Raw genomic sequence first — 17,365 nt, 5'->3', positions numbered from 1 at the left:
AAATAGGAAATTGCATCAGGCATAATTCTTGTCACTGATGTGTCAGATTTGGAAATGTCTACCACGTGTCTACCATTAAACTTTTTGAAAGGTATACTGAGACCTTGCATGTTGTATCAATGTTGATCAACAACTTCTGAGCAAGAGTATATGACGCTCTTTGAAGTCTTGGTAGAAAGAGCATGCTCGAGTGTACCTCAATAGCTGTGAAAGGTAGACACCAAGAACTGGAGCTGCAGGGATATTGCTATACATGAAGGAAAAGTTGACTTTTGGAAAGTTGAAGTAACCCCTCTTGTCATACAGTCTTGCAGAAATTGTTTTGTCACACTGAATCTTTATGCATAGATCTAAGTATGAAACAGATGAATCGGTCTCTGGATGATCTCCTTTATTTCTAGTTCAGGTGCGTAAATCAGTGGAAGGGAAATGACTATTTGATTGTTATTGAACGATATCAGATCACCGATATACCTGAAGCTTAAGTTAAACTTCTTGGCCAAATGAAGCCAATCTGAGCAGAAATTTCTATTAATATGCATTAGGAAACAATGATCAGCAAAAGGGTTAGCATACTTGGTGCTCATGGGGAGGACTCATTTTTGCCTAAAAGTCCTACCCCTAAATTTTGTATAGATGATATCAACTTCATCCCACGTTATAGCATATATATTTCAAGGAATTTCTTCTTGTTAAACCATCCACAAGCACAAACGTTCATGAATGAATATATTATGTAGCATTTCCGCAGTCGATTGAGCGAATGGAGGTTTAACGCCGCAGTCAGCAATATTCCAGCTGTATTACGGCCGAACTGATTGAAAGGTTGGCTCCACGTCAAGGAAGAGCGATAACATCCAATCAGCCAAGTCATCGACAATGAACTCTGGATCCTCTTTATTGGGTTCTGAAGACACGTCTGGCTTACTCGCGAAGTGACTTCTTCTTGCCGGAGTCCCTACTCGGAGGCGCGTAGTGAACATGTATATATAGCACCTGTGTCGTCCGCACACCGCGTAAATCACAGTTAACTACCCAAGTGTTACAGCGTAAACAGATAATATAATAAACCGTCATGAAAGTCAGTGTCATGACGATTGCATTGAGTTTGACTCTCATAAAACCTTAGGTCAACTTCAATCACAAAGTACCTGAGATCAGAATAGGTCCCACAGTAGCTTAGATCAGCTTCAGTAATACAGGACCTGAGATGAGCTCTTATCACACAATACCTTAGCTTAGCTTTAATCACACAGTACCTTAGATCAGCTATAATCACACAGTACCTCAGATCAGCTTCAGTCACACAGTACCTGAGATGAGCTCTTATCACACAGTACCTTAGATTAGCTTCAATCACAGAGTACCTTAGATCAGCTATAATACACAGTACCTTAGATCAGCTTTAATCACACTGTACCTTAAATCAGCTACAATCACACCGTACTTTAGATCAGCTCATATCACACAGTACCTTAGATTAGCTTTAATCACACAGTACCTTAGATCATCTTTAATCACACAATACTTAAGATCATCTTTAATCACACAGTACTTTAGATCAGCTATAATCACACAGTACCTTAGATCAGCTATAATCACACAGTACCTTAGATCAGCTTTAATCACAACAGTACTTTAGATCAGCTATAATCACACAGTACCTTAGATCAGCTATAATCATACAGTACCTTAGATCAGCTATAATCACACAGTACCTTAGATCAGCTATAATCACACAGTACCTTAGATCAGCTTTAATCACACAGTACTTTAGATCAGCTATAATCACACAGTACCTAAGATCAGCTATAATCACACAGTACCTTAGATCAGCTTTAATCACACATTACCTTAGAATAGCTCTTATCACACAGTACCTTAGATCAGCTATAATCACGCAGTACCTGAGATCAACTTTAATCACACAGTACCTTAGATCAGCTTAAATCATACAGTACTTTAGATCCGCTATAATCACACACTTCCTTAGATCAGCTATAATCACACATGTACAGTACCTTTGATCAGCTATAATCACACAGTACCTTAGATCAGCTTTAATCAGACAATACCTTTGATCAGCTTTAATCATACAGTACCTTAGAATAGCTCTTATCACACAGTACCTTAGATCAGTTCTTATCACACAGTACCTTAGATCAGCTTCAATCACACAGTACTTTAGATCCGCTATAATCACACAGTACCTTAGATCAGCTTTAATCACACAATACCTTTGATCAGCTTTAATCATACAGTACCTTAGAATAGCTCTTATCACACAGTACCTTAGATCAGTTCTTATCACACAGTACCTTAGATCAGCTTCAATCACACAGTACTTTAGATCCGCCATAATCACACAGTACCTTAGATCAGCTTTAATCACACAATACCTTTGATCAGCTTCAATCACACAGTACTTTAGATCAGCTGTAATCACACCGTACCTTAGACCAGCTTTAATCACACAATACCTTAGATCAGCTTCAATCACACCGTACTTCAGATCAGCTATAATCACACAGTACCTTAGATTAGCTTTAATCACACAGTACGTGACATCAGCTTTAATCACACTGTACCTGAGATCATACTTTCCAAAAAAACGCTACCACAAATCATGTACTGAATAATGTTACCCCTGTCATCTACCTCTGAAAAGGTACAATTTCCTCTATTGAATATGCCAAAACAAATCCTGCAAGAAACTGGACTGCATTACTTGTGGATACCACAAGCTGTACCAGATGTCCAGTGGGTCAAACAACAAATGAAAATAGTATTAACAGATCAGTATAAACAATCTTGGCAAGCTTATATTCAAAATTCCTCTAAGGCAGATAATTATAAACTATTCAAAAGCGAACCCACTTTAGAACCATATCTTTTAATTCTCCCACAAACGCTACGCATGTGGCTAACGCGTTTTAGAACAAAAAATCAAAAGTTGCCGATAGAAATAGGAAGATGGCACGGAATACCACGTATAAACAGATACCGTACTCTATGTAATGCCGCTGTTGGCGACGAATTTCATTTTTTATTAAGCTGTAATGAATTACTCAACCTTAGAACAACCCTATTACCAGACTATTTTTGTAAGTATCCAACTGCGCCATAAATACAACTACTTAATGAATTGTGATTTCAAACCTCTTCTTACAAAGTTATGTAAATATATAAAGAATGGACTCGCACTGCTACAATGAGTGATCTACATGCCACTACATATTAAGATAGTACCTTAATATATAATTATTTACGCAGATTGTATGCAAATATGATGAATAAATTGTATAATGTATGTATATATAATGCATATTATATTTTAACTCCAAACTGCTTGTATTGTGCTACATTCGTTGTACAATTGTTTTACACTTCGTAATGTATGTTCTCTATACCACTATTGTGTGTTTTTGAGAATAAACTCTGTTCTGTTCTGTTCTGTTCAGATTACATAGCACATGTACCTTAGATCAGCATAAATCACACAATACCTTAATTGTGAGTACCATACGGATAGTGATCTGTGATTACATTTAAGTCCAATTCAATTCTCTATTTGGAATATGAATATTTACCATATGTCTCCGGGGTTTATCTCAGGTTACTTGCCTTTGTATGAGTTTGTGGCGGGTACCACCGGTTGGGTAGGATACGCTCATCTTTTCGCGAACACCTGGTATCATCCCAATTTGGTAGTGATTCATAAATACCCGCTCATGACATAGTCGGAATCGTACAATCGACTTTTAGCAGAAATTTGAAAAGGTTTTGCCGACGTTTATAACAGTTTTATATTTGTTATATCGCTTATTGATTTATTACACGTAATTATAAGGTATTCGAATTACACGTGTCTCATGGGAATATGGGTTAGAATTTGTCACGTGCTGGTCGCAAGAGGCGACTAACAGGTTGGCGCGGTAAGGATCTTTGAAATGGTTAATTACGATTCATCGTACCCCGGCGGCGTGGATAGTTGCTCATAATATCAATTACAGGTTTGTCTGGACCAGAATCTCTATGGACGCAAGGTGCATATTTTTCCGCACATGTTGATTGCTTTTAAAATTCACAAAGTGTACATTTTGGAGAAAAAAAAAATTCTTTTTATCACAGCAGTCGTGATTTTCTTAGCTCACCAAAACAAAACAATATTATCAATTCAATCGTAAGATTGATAATTTTTGCCGTCAATTCAATGTCAGGGACAACATTTTGCATATTATTTTTTATTTCTAACATACTTTCATTTCTCAAAATGTACTTTACACAGTAAAGTAATGATACATATTACTAGGTAAAATTTATGAATCTAATGCACATATCACAACGCTAGGGTCGTTTTACTATCACCTTTGTACATGCAGAATTATATTCACAAGCATAACACAGAAAGGGCTCAAGCGAGTCTGTTGTAAAACACTTCAACCGTTTTTTCTGACAGAAGTAGGAACAGTTTTTTAACCCATTATACACGAGTCCGAGTATGTGAACAAACAATGCCCTGTATAGAAGCTGACTATGTGTTATATCCTGGTGTTGAACCTGTGACTCGTCTGTGGCTGAAGATGTCTATACTGCGTTGCTGGAGTAGATCTGTAACTCCCAGCCTCGATCTTGTCAAGTTGATGGCTACAGTTGTCCACCATGGTGGTTCTGGTGGCAAAGGAATGCTCGAACTCCCTCTTTCTGTTCCTTGTTCGGAAGCAACACAGTATGGCATGTTTGAAACTCTTTCTGAAGTTCTTCGACATGAAACCATACACCACAGGGTTGGTGCAGCTGTTCATATACGACATGAGGAAGAAGGCCTGCCTCATAGGTTTGAGGTAGCCGATGTGGAGCTGGGGCAGTACCCCCGTGGATACCAGGAGATTGTTGATTAGGATAGGCCCCCAGCAGATGATAAACAGCACAACCACGACAATCAACATCTGAATCACCTGAAACACAAACAACAATGTCATGACGATGGAGAATCAAATGTTCAAATTCAAACATAATTAAACAAAGTATTAAGGTCCATTGGTAATGGTTGTTTCGGTAGCGTTCTCTAAGTTGAGTGGACAACATTGAGTGAGTGTGTGAGCCATGTGAGGAATATATCACAAAGTCATATTTCGTACACCTCTCTTGCTTTCTGGGTTACTATTTTTTCGATTTAACCGCTATTTTTAGTTGAGTGGTGAACTACATATTGTTACACAAGCGGGTGTCATAAGCCCGCTTTGAACGGTATCACAATTATACCACGGCGTGTCAGCAGGTTTTATAGGTATACCAACTTGGACAAATGCAGGTTTATGTGGAATGCCACTATGTAAATTTATTTTGGACACAACTTTCTCAATAATATTTTACCTAATGAATTTAAATCTGATAAAATCCTGATACTATTGGCCATCATTGACAAAACCTCTAAATTAATTAAACATATTATAATTTCATGATATATCTGTACTTCTAATATTAACACTAATCTCTTTCACCAAAAGTATAACACATTTATCTGGTTGAAAAAGTCTTGGGGGAAAAAATAAAAAAAGGAAATCTTTTCTTTTTATATGGTCTGATCTATGTTACCTACATAGCTAACTCTTAACGGGTTTCAAGAAGTATCTTAAACATGGTGACTATTAAAAATTATTATTACTGCTTGCATCCTCGCGGTATAGCCTTTGTTTTTTTAAACAATGATATGTAATTAAATATAATTAAATACACCCTTTTATTAAAACATGATGTATCTATTGACATGAAAACAATATCACTTGGAGAAACCCACGAGTTCGGGCAAAAATCATTATCAGGTCGAAGCTGGTACTCAACCAACTCAAGGGATTCTTGCACGCAAACGACGCAAATGTGTACTACGAGTTGGGACGTCTTACCCGACCATGTCATTGAGCCACATGTTTTGAAAAAGTGTGCAGAGACAATTGAACTTTGTAAAGTATTACATCATATATAAAATTTAGATAACGTTTAATAATATTCATGTTAACTTGTCAAGTAAATCTCATTTTGTATTTGAGACAGTAGATCAGTACATGGACAAGAAACCTGAAACAACATTTATGAATCTTATTCATTTGTTTTAAAATAATTTCGTTTTACAGTCATATAACCGCTGCAATTACAAAATAACTCAAAACAAAAAGACGACTGATTTACATCCGCCCCTTTTGTGGAATTACAATCGTCTTTATAGATGATTCAACCGACCACTGCTTTAATTTCAGATCTGATAACCTCGAAAGTAAAGGATACATGGCAGACCTAGCATTTCTCATTATGCATTTTTCCATTGCAAAATACAATAATCCATCTAATTTTGAAGGATTAAACCCCCTTTTGATCATTATTCTTGACAAACTTATGGTTTAAGGCGCATAATAAAATACTTCAAAACCGTTAATGATGATAATTATTCCGTGACAAAAAGAGGCAGAATTTTTCTAAACATGACTACTTGTCCTCCAGGTAATTCCAGATTACGCCACATAAAGTAATTGATTTGCTCTAGTTTGGCCGAGTAATGAGGTAGTGATTTTCAAGAAGAAGTCGCGACAAGTCATGCATTTGCATCAACGTCCTTGAATTGTCCGTTGCAATCAATGGAAGATTAACGGCCAGACTTCTATCAGCTATCCTATACTGACTCTAAGAGTCTGCACTATTCTCATAAAGTTAGACCGGAAACCTTCATGTCTCTTGCATGACAACTTGATCCGACAACAACTACCTCACTCTCACTTCTAACAAGTCATCAACTTTAGGTTGAATCACGAAATAAGCATCAGCTGCGTTTTCAGTGAAATTGGCATACGATTTAAGGAGCGAGAATGTCGATCTAGACCGACATCCAATCAAAGTCTCTGGGGTTAAATGAAGAAGAACCAGTCAGATTAGATCTCCCGGACAGGAAGCCAATATTTGTTGCATTAACACATTACGTACTCTTTGAAAGCTTAAACAGACAGCTTCTGACACGTGAGATATGGTAAGTAAACAGGCTCCTTGAAGTTGAGGATTCACGATTCCTCTGAACTGAGATCCAGTTCGTAACGAAACATCCTCAAGATACTCATCCCGCAACACAAGCTTACTACTAGTCCAGCCTTCAGAACTCTTATGGTGGCATCGCAATAATAGTTTGATGTTTAACTCGAATATATACTGAACCGCAAAAGAAACGTCACCCCAAGTAACATTGCATGAAAAGTTATCATTTAAATATCTGGGTAATTTTTCTTCAAGTTTCTTACATTTAACATTATCTTGTCCGGAAGAATGACATTTGATGATAAAAAAACAAAGCAGATGACAATAAAACCGATCGCCCAATTGCATCACGGTAACCCGATACACGTGAGTTCCGTGCAAATTGAAATGCACATGCGTTCCCCCATTTCTTGCCCTATAAAGATCCATCCAGATTGGATAACATTCATTCGTCATTGAACTGCTACCACATGCCAAGATTGACAAGAAATCAGCGACACCAAGCCCTTCGACGATTGCAAGCTGAACAAACCGCCCGGCAAGTAGCCAATGTTTTTCAAGTCCACGTAAGGACCATATATAGGCTCCAGCAACTGTACCAGACAACAACACTACAGATGACCGACCACGTAGTGGAATACCAAGGGTCACGGTCCGACGTCAGGATCGTCAGATCGTGCTACAGCATCTGCAAGATCGCTTTGTTACTGCTGCGGAAATTGCTCGACAGACCATGGGGACACACCAGCGACACATTAGTGCGGACACCGTGCGTCGACGATTGACGACCAGACACCTCCACTGTCGCAGGCCACATCGAGGACCCATACTGACACCACCATCGCCGGGGCCGTCTTCAGTGGGCAACACAGCACCAGCAGTGGAGAAGAGTTCTCTTCTCAGACGAGAGCCGTTACTGTATCTGAACAGCAGATGGCAGAGAGAGAGTCTTGCGACGCCGTGGGGAACGTTATTCGGATGCTTGTGTTGTTGAGAAAGACTCGTGGGGTGGTCCGAGCATAATGGTGTTGGGTGGAATTGGTCTTGTCCAGAGGGTTGACTCTGTGGTCTTCCAGAACATCGGTCCAGGGTGAGGCAATGGTGTCACAGCAGCTCGGTACATTGACCAAGTCTTGAGACCACACGCCATACCACATCTGGCAGGTCGCCGCAACCATGAGTTTCAGCATGACAACGCCCGTGCCCACACTGGGAGAGCAACAAGGGACTTCCTCCAGCAGAACATTTCACTAGATACTTGTTGAACTACGTAAAAGTTGCAACGTTACCGAATATTTCTTGAGCATCTGTTTAAGGTTTTTTTACAACAGGAGATAAAGCGCCCGAACTTGCCAATAACATATATCAGAGTGTGGAGTAAACACACCCAAATGTCCTTTCATAAAACACGATTGTGCATATTTACAGCATTTGTATGCCATTACCGACTATTGTAAACACTTCCACACAAGAACGAGGATGTCACCACTGCCCACAGATAAAGTGGTTTTCTGAAGGTCTGAAAATGGATTATTGCTTTGGAATATTGAATAAGAAATGTGCATTGAGAAAACGGCACTAACTTTACATTTATCTTCATCCAGTCGCGACTTCTTTTCCCTTGGTTCTTTAAACACCTGGTTGGGATGTCTGTATATGGGAGCAACACACCCGCTTGTCTGGCGGACCATTGGCGTTCTTTCATGTGATGTGTGACTGCCGCCTCTGAAATACACTTGCAAGTTAGTTATCTGCAAGGAAAGTCCGTTGACGCTATGAAAACGCATGTTACACTAACAAATACGGGATTTGTAATTGGTCACATATGTAAAATTATCTGTAGGGTGAGTGAGTAAGGTCGTTACATGACATGAAAGTCTTTTGCACAGGAATGGTCAGTCAGTTCGGGGCGACCTGAGATCTGTGTAGTCCTTAACACTTCAAGGGGGCATAGGTGGCCTCTTTGTCTGAGAGCTGTGGCCCTTAGCATGGCAGAAACCTATGATCGATGGTTCGAATCCAGATTCGCCCTGATTATTTTCTAGGTTTGTAAGCACCATACCCGTGCACGTGGGTTTCACCAAAGTGTTAAACGCCTAAGACCTGCATCACCTCGGGCTTTTCCCCCACATTTAGATGACACGAAGTGATATAACTGGAATATTGTTCACTCACTCACAATACTTCCTGCACGTGTATGTTTCTGTAACTATTACTGTATTGTGATTAATAAATATTTCTTAGTTCAATTCGTTTCGATCTATCAAATATGTTTCTCTCTTGAATTGGCAATATCTTGTGTAAAATGGAAACCCTCCCATTTGCCGTGTAATTATGTCAATGGTTGGACCAAAGTGCTTACTTACATGTGTTTGCCCAGTCCCTAAAAGTGCCAGTTACCAATGTCAAGATTCTATATCAAATTCAGCTTCAAAGAAAAACACCATTAACACAGTATTTATAGGCGCTGATCGAGAACAATACATCATACAACATGCGGACAATGTTCATCCAAACTGTACTTCCGAGACATCGTATCACAATTTTATATCATTAAGACCGATGGTGGCGATATATGGGTCAATAGACACCCAGTAACGAAAGAAAATTCGTCTTTGAGTGTTTATGGTAAAACACCTCCAACATTTATGGAGCATTTATGTCTTGTGGGAATTCATTGTAGCAGTAAAAATGTGTTTTATTGTTCAAAACAAGAGTTTTAGAAGGTAGGTTTCCCATGTACGGTTCCGCCGTTAACATTGATTTCTTAAACTTTGTGAATTACGTATTTTCTGTAGACTTCAGAATTTCTCTCTGGGTTTTCTGTGTGTAAAGTTGTTTGAACCAGTTACAGAAATGTTACTTCGAACTTAGTTCCTTATTCAGACAGACATTAACACAGATGGCACTGTGTGTTAAACACGATACTGTATAATGTTTCACGCCGACCGCTGTGACACCTTGTCTCAAGTAGGATTCAGTATGTGGCATACTTCCTAAATATATCAAATATCGGATACTCTACGTGATCCGTTGGCAAAGAACATAATATTATAGATCATTTCAAGAGCTCTCCCTCTTGCAGCAATCGTCATTATTGGCGATCACCATGAGTGGTCACGTTGCGTGACTGTCATGGTACGTTGTATGTGTTTTATGCTGTTCGACAAATAAATTTACCAACTGCGTTATTCATCCTGAATACATGACAGTGGATAGTTTACCAGTAGACAAGACGCCCGGTCCAACCCCTAGTGTCTCTTCCTTCGGTTTAAAACCCAAACGTGGATGAATTCCCTCGCTTACTCTATGCATTTTTATGATTCAGATGTCACACGACGCCTGGTGTAGAAACAGGAAAAGGTCCGAATAAACATGGTTCAACCATGTAATGAGTTTTTGAAGTGTCTGCTCTTGTTGCAATATTAATAAAGCCTAACTGATAACCTCACCAAGGCCGAATTCGAGTACCGACTTAAACTGAGAAGTAAAAATACATATAATTAGGAGTGATGACCGCAAAGAATAAATGTCCACACGAAGTACTGAACTGATCACACACGCACAGACGCACACATATTTCCAAAGACGTTTCTGCACGTAACCAAGTGACCAAGTCAAGTTGTCCAGGTTGTTAACGAAGAGGACAACATGACTACATCAAAAGAATGAGTAAATATCGCAAGAGTGTTTTGTGTTGTGTATGTATCGTTCTCATCACCAGTTATATTTTTTTCCATCAACGATTAAATTGTATGTAAGTTCATTGATACCAAGTATAAATTTTTACCCTTAAAATTATCGCGTTGCCATTACATGGGGTTTTAATTTCTTTCTCAATTTATTATCTTTTGCAATATGAATATACTACATACATAGTACTAGATATATCAGTAGGAGTAGCACTATCAGTATATGTACACGGCTACAAGTCACTGTGATCCTATGTATTTGTACACTTTCACATGGTCCACCATCCTTCTTAGAAGAACTTTTACTCTGGAGGGACAGCCATGATTACATGTATTATAGATCGTTATTTTACTTTCAGATGGCGTAGAAGTGCAAAATAACCAAAAACAAACATTGGCCTTTGTTGAATATTGTTGAAGCAGGACAGTTTTTAACTTTTGTTGTTCCAAGAATGATATCATGAGTCATGAGTCATGAGTGTCTGTTTGTACTTCACTGACTTGTTTAAAATAACAAGCTAGGCAAATATTTGATACGGCCACCACCACATCAGCATGCACTATGCATTATTACAAACTGATTTTCAACCTTGTTGACTTAACATGCCACGCTTAAACAGATGATCAAGACGAACACGATTTTGCAGAACCAACCTTTTAAAATAGTCATGAAACATTAACTTCGATCGCATTTTATGTTGTATGAGAAAGAATTTCAATCTTTCGTCGGTGAACACATGTAGGTCATCTGACATTTCTTCTATCCGTCAAAAATAGCGGATCACCGCCTGAATAGCAGACTGTGACATAACATTTGAGGCAGATTGACACCACCCCCAGGGGGAATTATACCTGCAGACGTGTCTAAGTTGGCAAATCTTTACGGGTTAGACACGTGTTGCGGTCCGTGCTCTCTTATCTTACAGGGACAGCAGACGAGGCTGAAAACCTCCATACCGCCTGACATGTAAAAAATCATATGTGACTTGGATCTGCTGCCACAACCTATCATATATATTAAACGTATGTTTAAATAATCCCTTGTCAGGAATCTATGAGATAGGATTAGTGGCAAGGATTACCTCACAGCAGGAAACATTAATCATTGGAAGAGGACTCATTTTGGAAAGGAGTTTATTTAAAGGAGCATAGCTTCCTCTCGTGATCACGTCTGAGATTGCAGACGTGAGTTGAACCGCTGGGGATGACGTCACATACAGTGCATCTCCTTCGGGGTAGTCAAACAACGTTTGAAACATTAAATATTTGCTTTACGTGTCATCTTATTTCAAATTCAGCGTTTTGAAAGCACTATGAAGTCTCATGTTGCAGTCTCATGTCTTTGTTTGAAATATTATCACAGCTGTCAGTTGGCTTTTCTGTTTTGTGTTGTGGGTTTTTTGTTGTTGTTGTTGTTGTTTAACGCCACACTCAGCACTATTCGATGGCAGTCCGTAAATGATCGAGTCTGGACCAGACAATCCAATGTTTGGCATTATGATCATCTATCAAGCAGGATACGATGACATGCATCAACCAAATCAGCGAGTCTGGCCACCCGATCCCGTTAGTTACATTTTGAGATGTTTCAAGACTTTGGAATGATAACCAAGTGCGAAGATATGGACAATAAGTTACGAGTGACGAGGAATTTAGCATTATCTGTCCCGAGTGAATTAAAATTGTAAGTCCCGAGCCTTCACGAGGGACAGATAATCAGTCATTCCTCGTCACTCGTAAATTATTGTTTTCTTACCCATCGTCACGTTTTAAAATAAGAAGCTAAAAAGACAAGAAACAGTTTACTCTTATAACAGAGGCGAAGCCGTATTTCATAATATTCATACCTGATCACACACAGTCTACACTCAACACTAAGATTCCGCTAATACGAAATAGTTAGTTTGAGCGGTATTAATTCTTCGACAATTTAATATAAGCATTGTAATAAATTTTGGCGAAAAATATACAGTTTGATTCATGTTTAATAGTACAACAATGAATAAAAAGTGACTTGGCATTATTGTTTATACAAAATTTAAACACGTGAAGTTCAAACTGTTTGCCAGTTTCTCTCGGTCGACATGGCCGTCAGTCGCCTCAAAGTCACCAGCTCTCGTGACTACGAAAAGATAACCAAAACCTTTGTCCGTCTGCACATGCTCAACAACATCAAACTGTGTAAACTGATTCTACAACAAGTATGGTTTATTTAACAGACTCTTTCAAGCGAGCATATGCCTTACATTTTAAAACAACAGTAAATATTTCAAACAGGAACATTGGAATGTGACGTGGCCTTGACCTAAAACTTATAGATCTCGGCCAAAGTGTTTATTGAGCATTTTCACGAAAGTTAAACGTAAATGTCCATAAATCAAGCACACTGGCGCAAGAGTCCGAAGATATGTCGCCTATGCGCCGACGTTTGGGGGCATTGGATACATCGTCCGACTCAGCAGGCTTGCACATATTTACGTTGAATACGCCGCCATAGATCGGGCCAGAAAACAGGCAGTGGATCATGTCCGTCGTTGCGGATTTTTGTACCGAGTCGGATACAGGAACAATATGCGAATTGGAAGATCGTTCAACGATTCGGATGCCACTGATTGACATATAGGCCTAGCAGAATCCGAAAGTGGTTTGACGGGGACACTGCGTGCACTGATTTTGCACAAAATGTTGGAGATACCACGGCGTTTCGTGAATATGTGTTTATAGAATGCATATTTTTGTGTTTTGTGCCCAGACACTTGCATTGGTGGGCTGGAACGCCCTTCCTGGACAGTGATTGTATCATGTGTTTCCTAGCGTTGTGATTACCCTACCAACTGGTTTGTCGGATGAAAGGTTGGCTTTGGAAGTCATGTTTTTCGTTAGTGCACCAAGCTTGTTTTCCCCAACTGGCTGCCTTTTGAACCAAGATTTGCCAGATTTGGGACACCCTCTAGTGTTTGTTGCGAGATAGAATGGATCTTCCCTCCCCGAAAAATTGCTGGGCCTCAAGTCGCGGAACACCTTATACACGTTGACTGGACAACATGAGGGGCCGTCGGGTTAGGGCCAAGCCCTGGGTGTCACAGCACGAACACCCGTGGAGTCTTCTCGGGTTCTGGTTTTGGATTGCCGTTCAACATACTCGATGAACTCATGATTATCAGAATCTCGTTTCAACTGAAAATCCCCCCAAGACATTCTTCTGTGTGGAGTTATTGACCGTAGACCGCAAAAAATTGTATTGTTCCACCACAGAGTGTTTAATATATAGCGAACAACAAAAGTTCTTATGAAATTGAAAAAGATTTAATGCAAAGAAATTATTTTTTTCCAAATCTATAACAATTTCGGTTTGCAACAGATAAAAGACACCTGTAAGTGTTCAAATGGTTTAATTTGCCAAACTGACTTCAGGAAATGCGTGATTTCATTAAAAAAAACATGAACATGCCAAAATGTCAAGTTACAAAATCAATAGCGTGTGTGTCAACCTCTGGTTGCGATGCAAGCAACACATCTTCGTCTCATGGAATGGGCCAGGCGTCGCAAAAGTCCTGTGGGATATCTGTCCATATCTGCTGGAGCATGTTTTGAAGTTCCTGGAGTGTCTGTGGAACACGTGGTTGACGTCGAAGGCGCCGATCCATCTCATCCGACATGTGCTCGATTGGTGAGAGAGCCGGCCAGGAGGACGACAGTCTCTGACTGCATTCGTCTGTTGCGAACGTTGCCATAAACACCAAATGGTATTTCTGTGGACGTTAAATTGTCTTGCAACATCACGTTGACTCGATCTTGCTTCAACCATAACAATGGCTCGCAGACGCTCATTTTCGGACAGGCGTGGCATTAAGTAATTTCGAATAATTGCGTAATTTTGTTGTTTTTCTGAGTGGTTGTTGTCAGCACGATGCTAAACAATGCATATGGAATCCCGTTAACGCACATGTTGTTATACCCGTTCATGGGTAGTGAAATGCATGGGGCTTGCATAAAAGTCAACTTTTGCATGGAATGCATGCTTTTCTGTAGCAGTTGCGTTTTTGTGACTTGATTCCATACACGTACTACAATATTTAAAACCATACTTTACTTGTTTGAAAAATACACTAAAATATTGGTGTCACAGGAACTTTTGTTGTTGAATATAGATTCAGGTGTATTCGTGCCAAGCTGGCCTGCACTTGGAGTGGTTTTATTTCACTATTGGAAATAGCTTCTGCTCCGTAAGTTAGGTTACCCTTTCCCTGTTTTTTCAGTGATTTTGTTTTTGACTTCATGACACCCCTCAGTTTGAAAAAATTAATTAAATCGGGAAGTGAGAAGCCATAAACTTTGCGTTTTAAGTGACGATCTAAACTGCCCATGAATCCAATGAGTGAGCCTGGCTCGTACTCGGAACCATCCTGTTTCCTAACGTCAATGAAAAACATGATCGTGTTACGTTCAGTGGGAGGGATAACTTCAATTGGGCGTTGTCATTAAGCTTTTCTTGTTGTTTTTTTATAGTGTTTGCATTTTCATTTTCTGCCAGAAATTTGTCAGTGTCGCCATCATGTACATCAACAAATCTTTCTGCTTATTTTGGAACATCAGGGATGTTATTCGGGCCGTCCAAGAAATCATTATCCATCAAATCATCCAAAAATGATTGATTCAGACCAAAATGTTGTTGCAGACCTTGAGTTTCAGGAATCACGCGTAGTCTATAACGAGGGACTTGTCGCTCACCCATGTCAGTTTTCACCACAAAGACGTTGAAACTGTTCAGTGGCTGTATTATGTTCACTACTCTTCCAACCAATTTTCCGTCAATCTTCACAAGATCGTTCACTTTTATCGGGGACAACAATGTATAGCAGACTTTATTCAATCAAATCTAATCTACAAATCTTAAGTAGTTTTTATGTTCCGAGTATTCAATTATCGTAAACAACATGTGTGAACGATATTTCATTTGAATGAATAAAAATTATAGTTTTAAGAACGCTTTGTGTTGTAAATGACAAGTCTCGTATGGCAGAGATGTGTTTGTGGAAAAAGATGAATGAACATGATAAATTGGAAAATGTAGTTCGCGTCATTAACCAATGAAATTACAGGCTTTATAAAAAAAGCCAATTGGCATTAAGCTACTGTTGTAACCTCCCTAAGCATCTCCGTTCCCATATGGGTAATACATGTATGATACTAACAGAAAAAGAGTAACTGTGTTTCATATAAAGTGATGTAAATGTTATAGTATTGAAAATAACATAATATTTGGTCTTACGTCTCACCAATTTTCTTCATAACAACTTATTTGACAAAACTCATACCTGGAAACAGGAGACAGAGCGACAATGTTAATATCAGATGTGACTACCATTTGCGTTGATACAGACAGGGACAGTGGCGGGACATTGAAGACCAGATGCCTGAAACCGCCAGGGGATGTTGTTTCAAACTATGCTAGCCATACGGGTTGGTTCTGGTCCTGGCGTAGGCGTCTATCTATCTCATCTATGGGGAGAGGTCTTGAGAAACAGCCGGCCATGGTAGTACAGGAATGTTATGTGCCTCAGAAACTCTGTTACAATACGTGCAACATATCCTGCTGTGTACAAAACAGTAGGAAAATTCCATCTAACTGTAGTGGAATCAATTTCCCCCTTGTAGCTGGACCTCTAGTGATCACGTTGAAGTGACTTCCATAGCAGGCCAATGTCATTGGCTGTGAAGTAGGGATGAATGTTAACTTTTGAAGGACTTTATATTAAGTGGTTTGGTGTTAGGTTTATTGCATCTTCCCTAAGACTATAATGGTTCACTGAATCGCAGATGCCCCGCAAGTAAGAACCTTCGTGTCAGCACCACAATTGATTATAACATCTAGCGACCCTGTGTCACCTTGGACTCAACTCCAAACTGACCTCGACGAGGGTCCCGAGAGTCGCGGTAAACGAAATATCACTGGAGAATTATATATCACGTTGCCAAATTCGTCACATCCTAATGAGATCAACGTAAGTCTTGAGAGACAGAGGACGAGGCAGGACACGATGTGTTAAATACTTTGACAAATGCCCTGGTCTGGGGCAGTGTAAAATGGATATAACGAGGTGATGGTGGAGAGAGAAAATCAAACTAATAATCTCCCAACACTATTCTTACTGTATGTACCGAACGATATGGTTATGGTTTTAAAACGAAAAAGCACCAACAATGAAGGACAACCCAATATCGAAATATTAATCATTCTTGAGCCCTAATTCCATTGTCCCTTAGTTTGTCATTTCCCCGATACAATTTGAACCACTTATCATCAAGTAAAGCTATTGTATTTACCAAATGCAGGAATCGTCTTTGATATAATAGGTAAATGCTCGTATAATCTTCGGAGTCTAGAACATGGTACTATATTGATGTTATAAAATAGTTCTGAAAACTCGTTGGCGTGGAACATTGCTCTTACTCTAAGTCACTAGTGTCTCTGATCCAGGTTCTATTAAATATAGGTCGCCATGATACAGCTGCAATATTGCTGACATAAACAACATTCAATCACAGCACGGATGGTCAAATCCTTAAAAATCACTAAAAGACGTTAAAAGATGGTACTTGTTGTTACCCTGTCTGGCGCTCGGCATTAAGGGGCTAAAACAAGGACTGGT

The 17,365-nt window shown here is 39.4% G+C and overlaps 1 protein-coding gene across 1 annotated transcript in view; it reads right to left on the bottom strand.

Annotated features, from left to right (window-relative positions):
• Nucleotides 1–4,276: 4,276 nt before the first annotated feature.
• Nucleotides 4,277–17,365, bottom strand: part of LOC124146156 (QRFP-like peptide receptor) — a 51,484-nt gene continuing 38,395 nt past the window's right edge. The window contains exons 5-6 of the mRNA XM_046516305.2: nucleotides 8,604–8,745; nucleotides 4,277–4,958 (exon numbers count right to left, since the gene is read on the bottom strand). Coding sequence (XP_046372261.2) covers nucleotides 4,542–4,958; nucleotides 8,604–8,745 — 559 coding nt within the window. The 3' untranslated portion in view covers nucleotides 4,277–4,541. The remainder of the gene's footprint in view (nucleotides 4,959–8,603; nucleotides 8,746–17,365) is intronic.

This window comes from Haliotis rufescens, unplaced genomic scaffold (assembly GCF_023055435.1).
Source record: "Haliotis rufescens isolate VD_foot unplaced genomic scaffold, xgHalRufe1.0.p SCAF_2, whole genome shotgun sequence".
NCBI lineage: Eukaryota > Metazoa > Mollusca > Gastropoda > Lepetellida > Haliotidae > Haliotis > Haliotis rufescens.
This window is presented reverse-complemented; position numbering and strand designations above follow the sequence as displayed.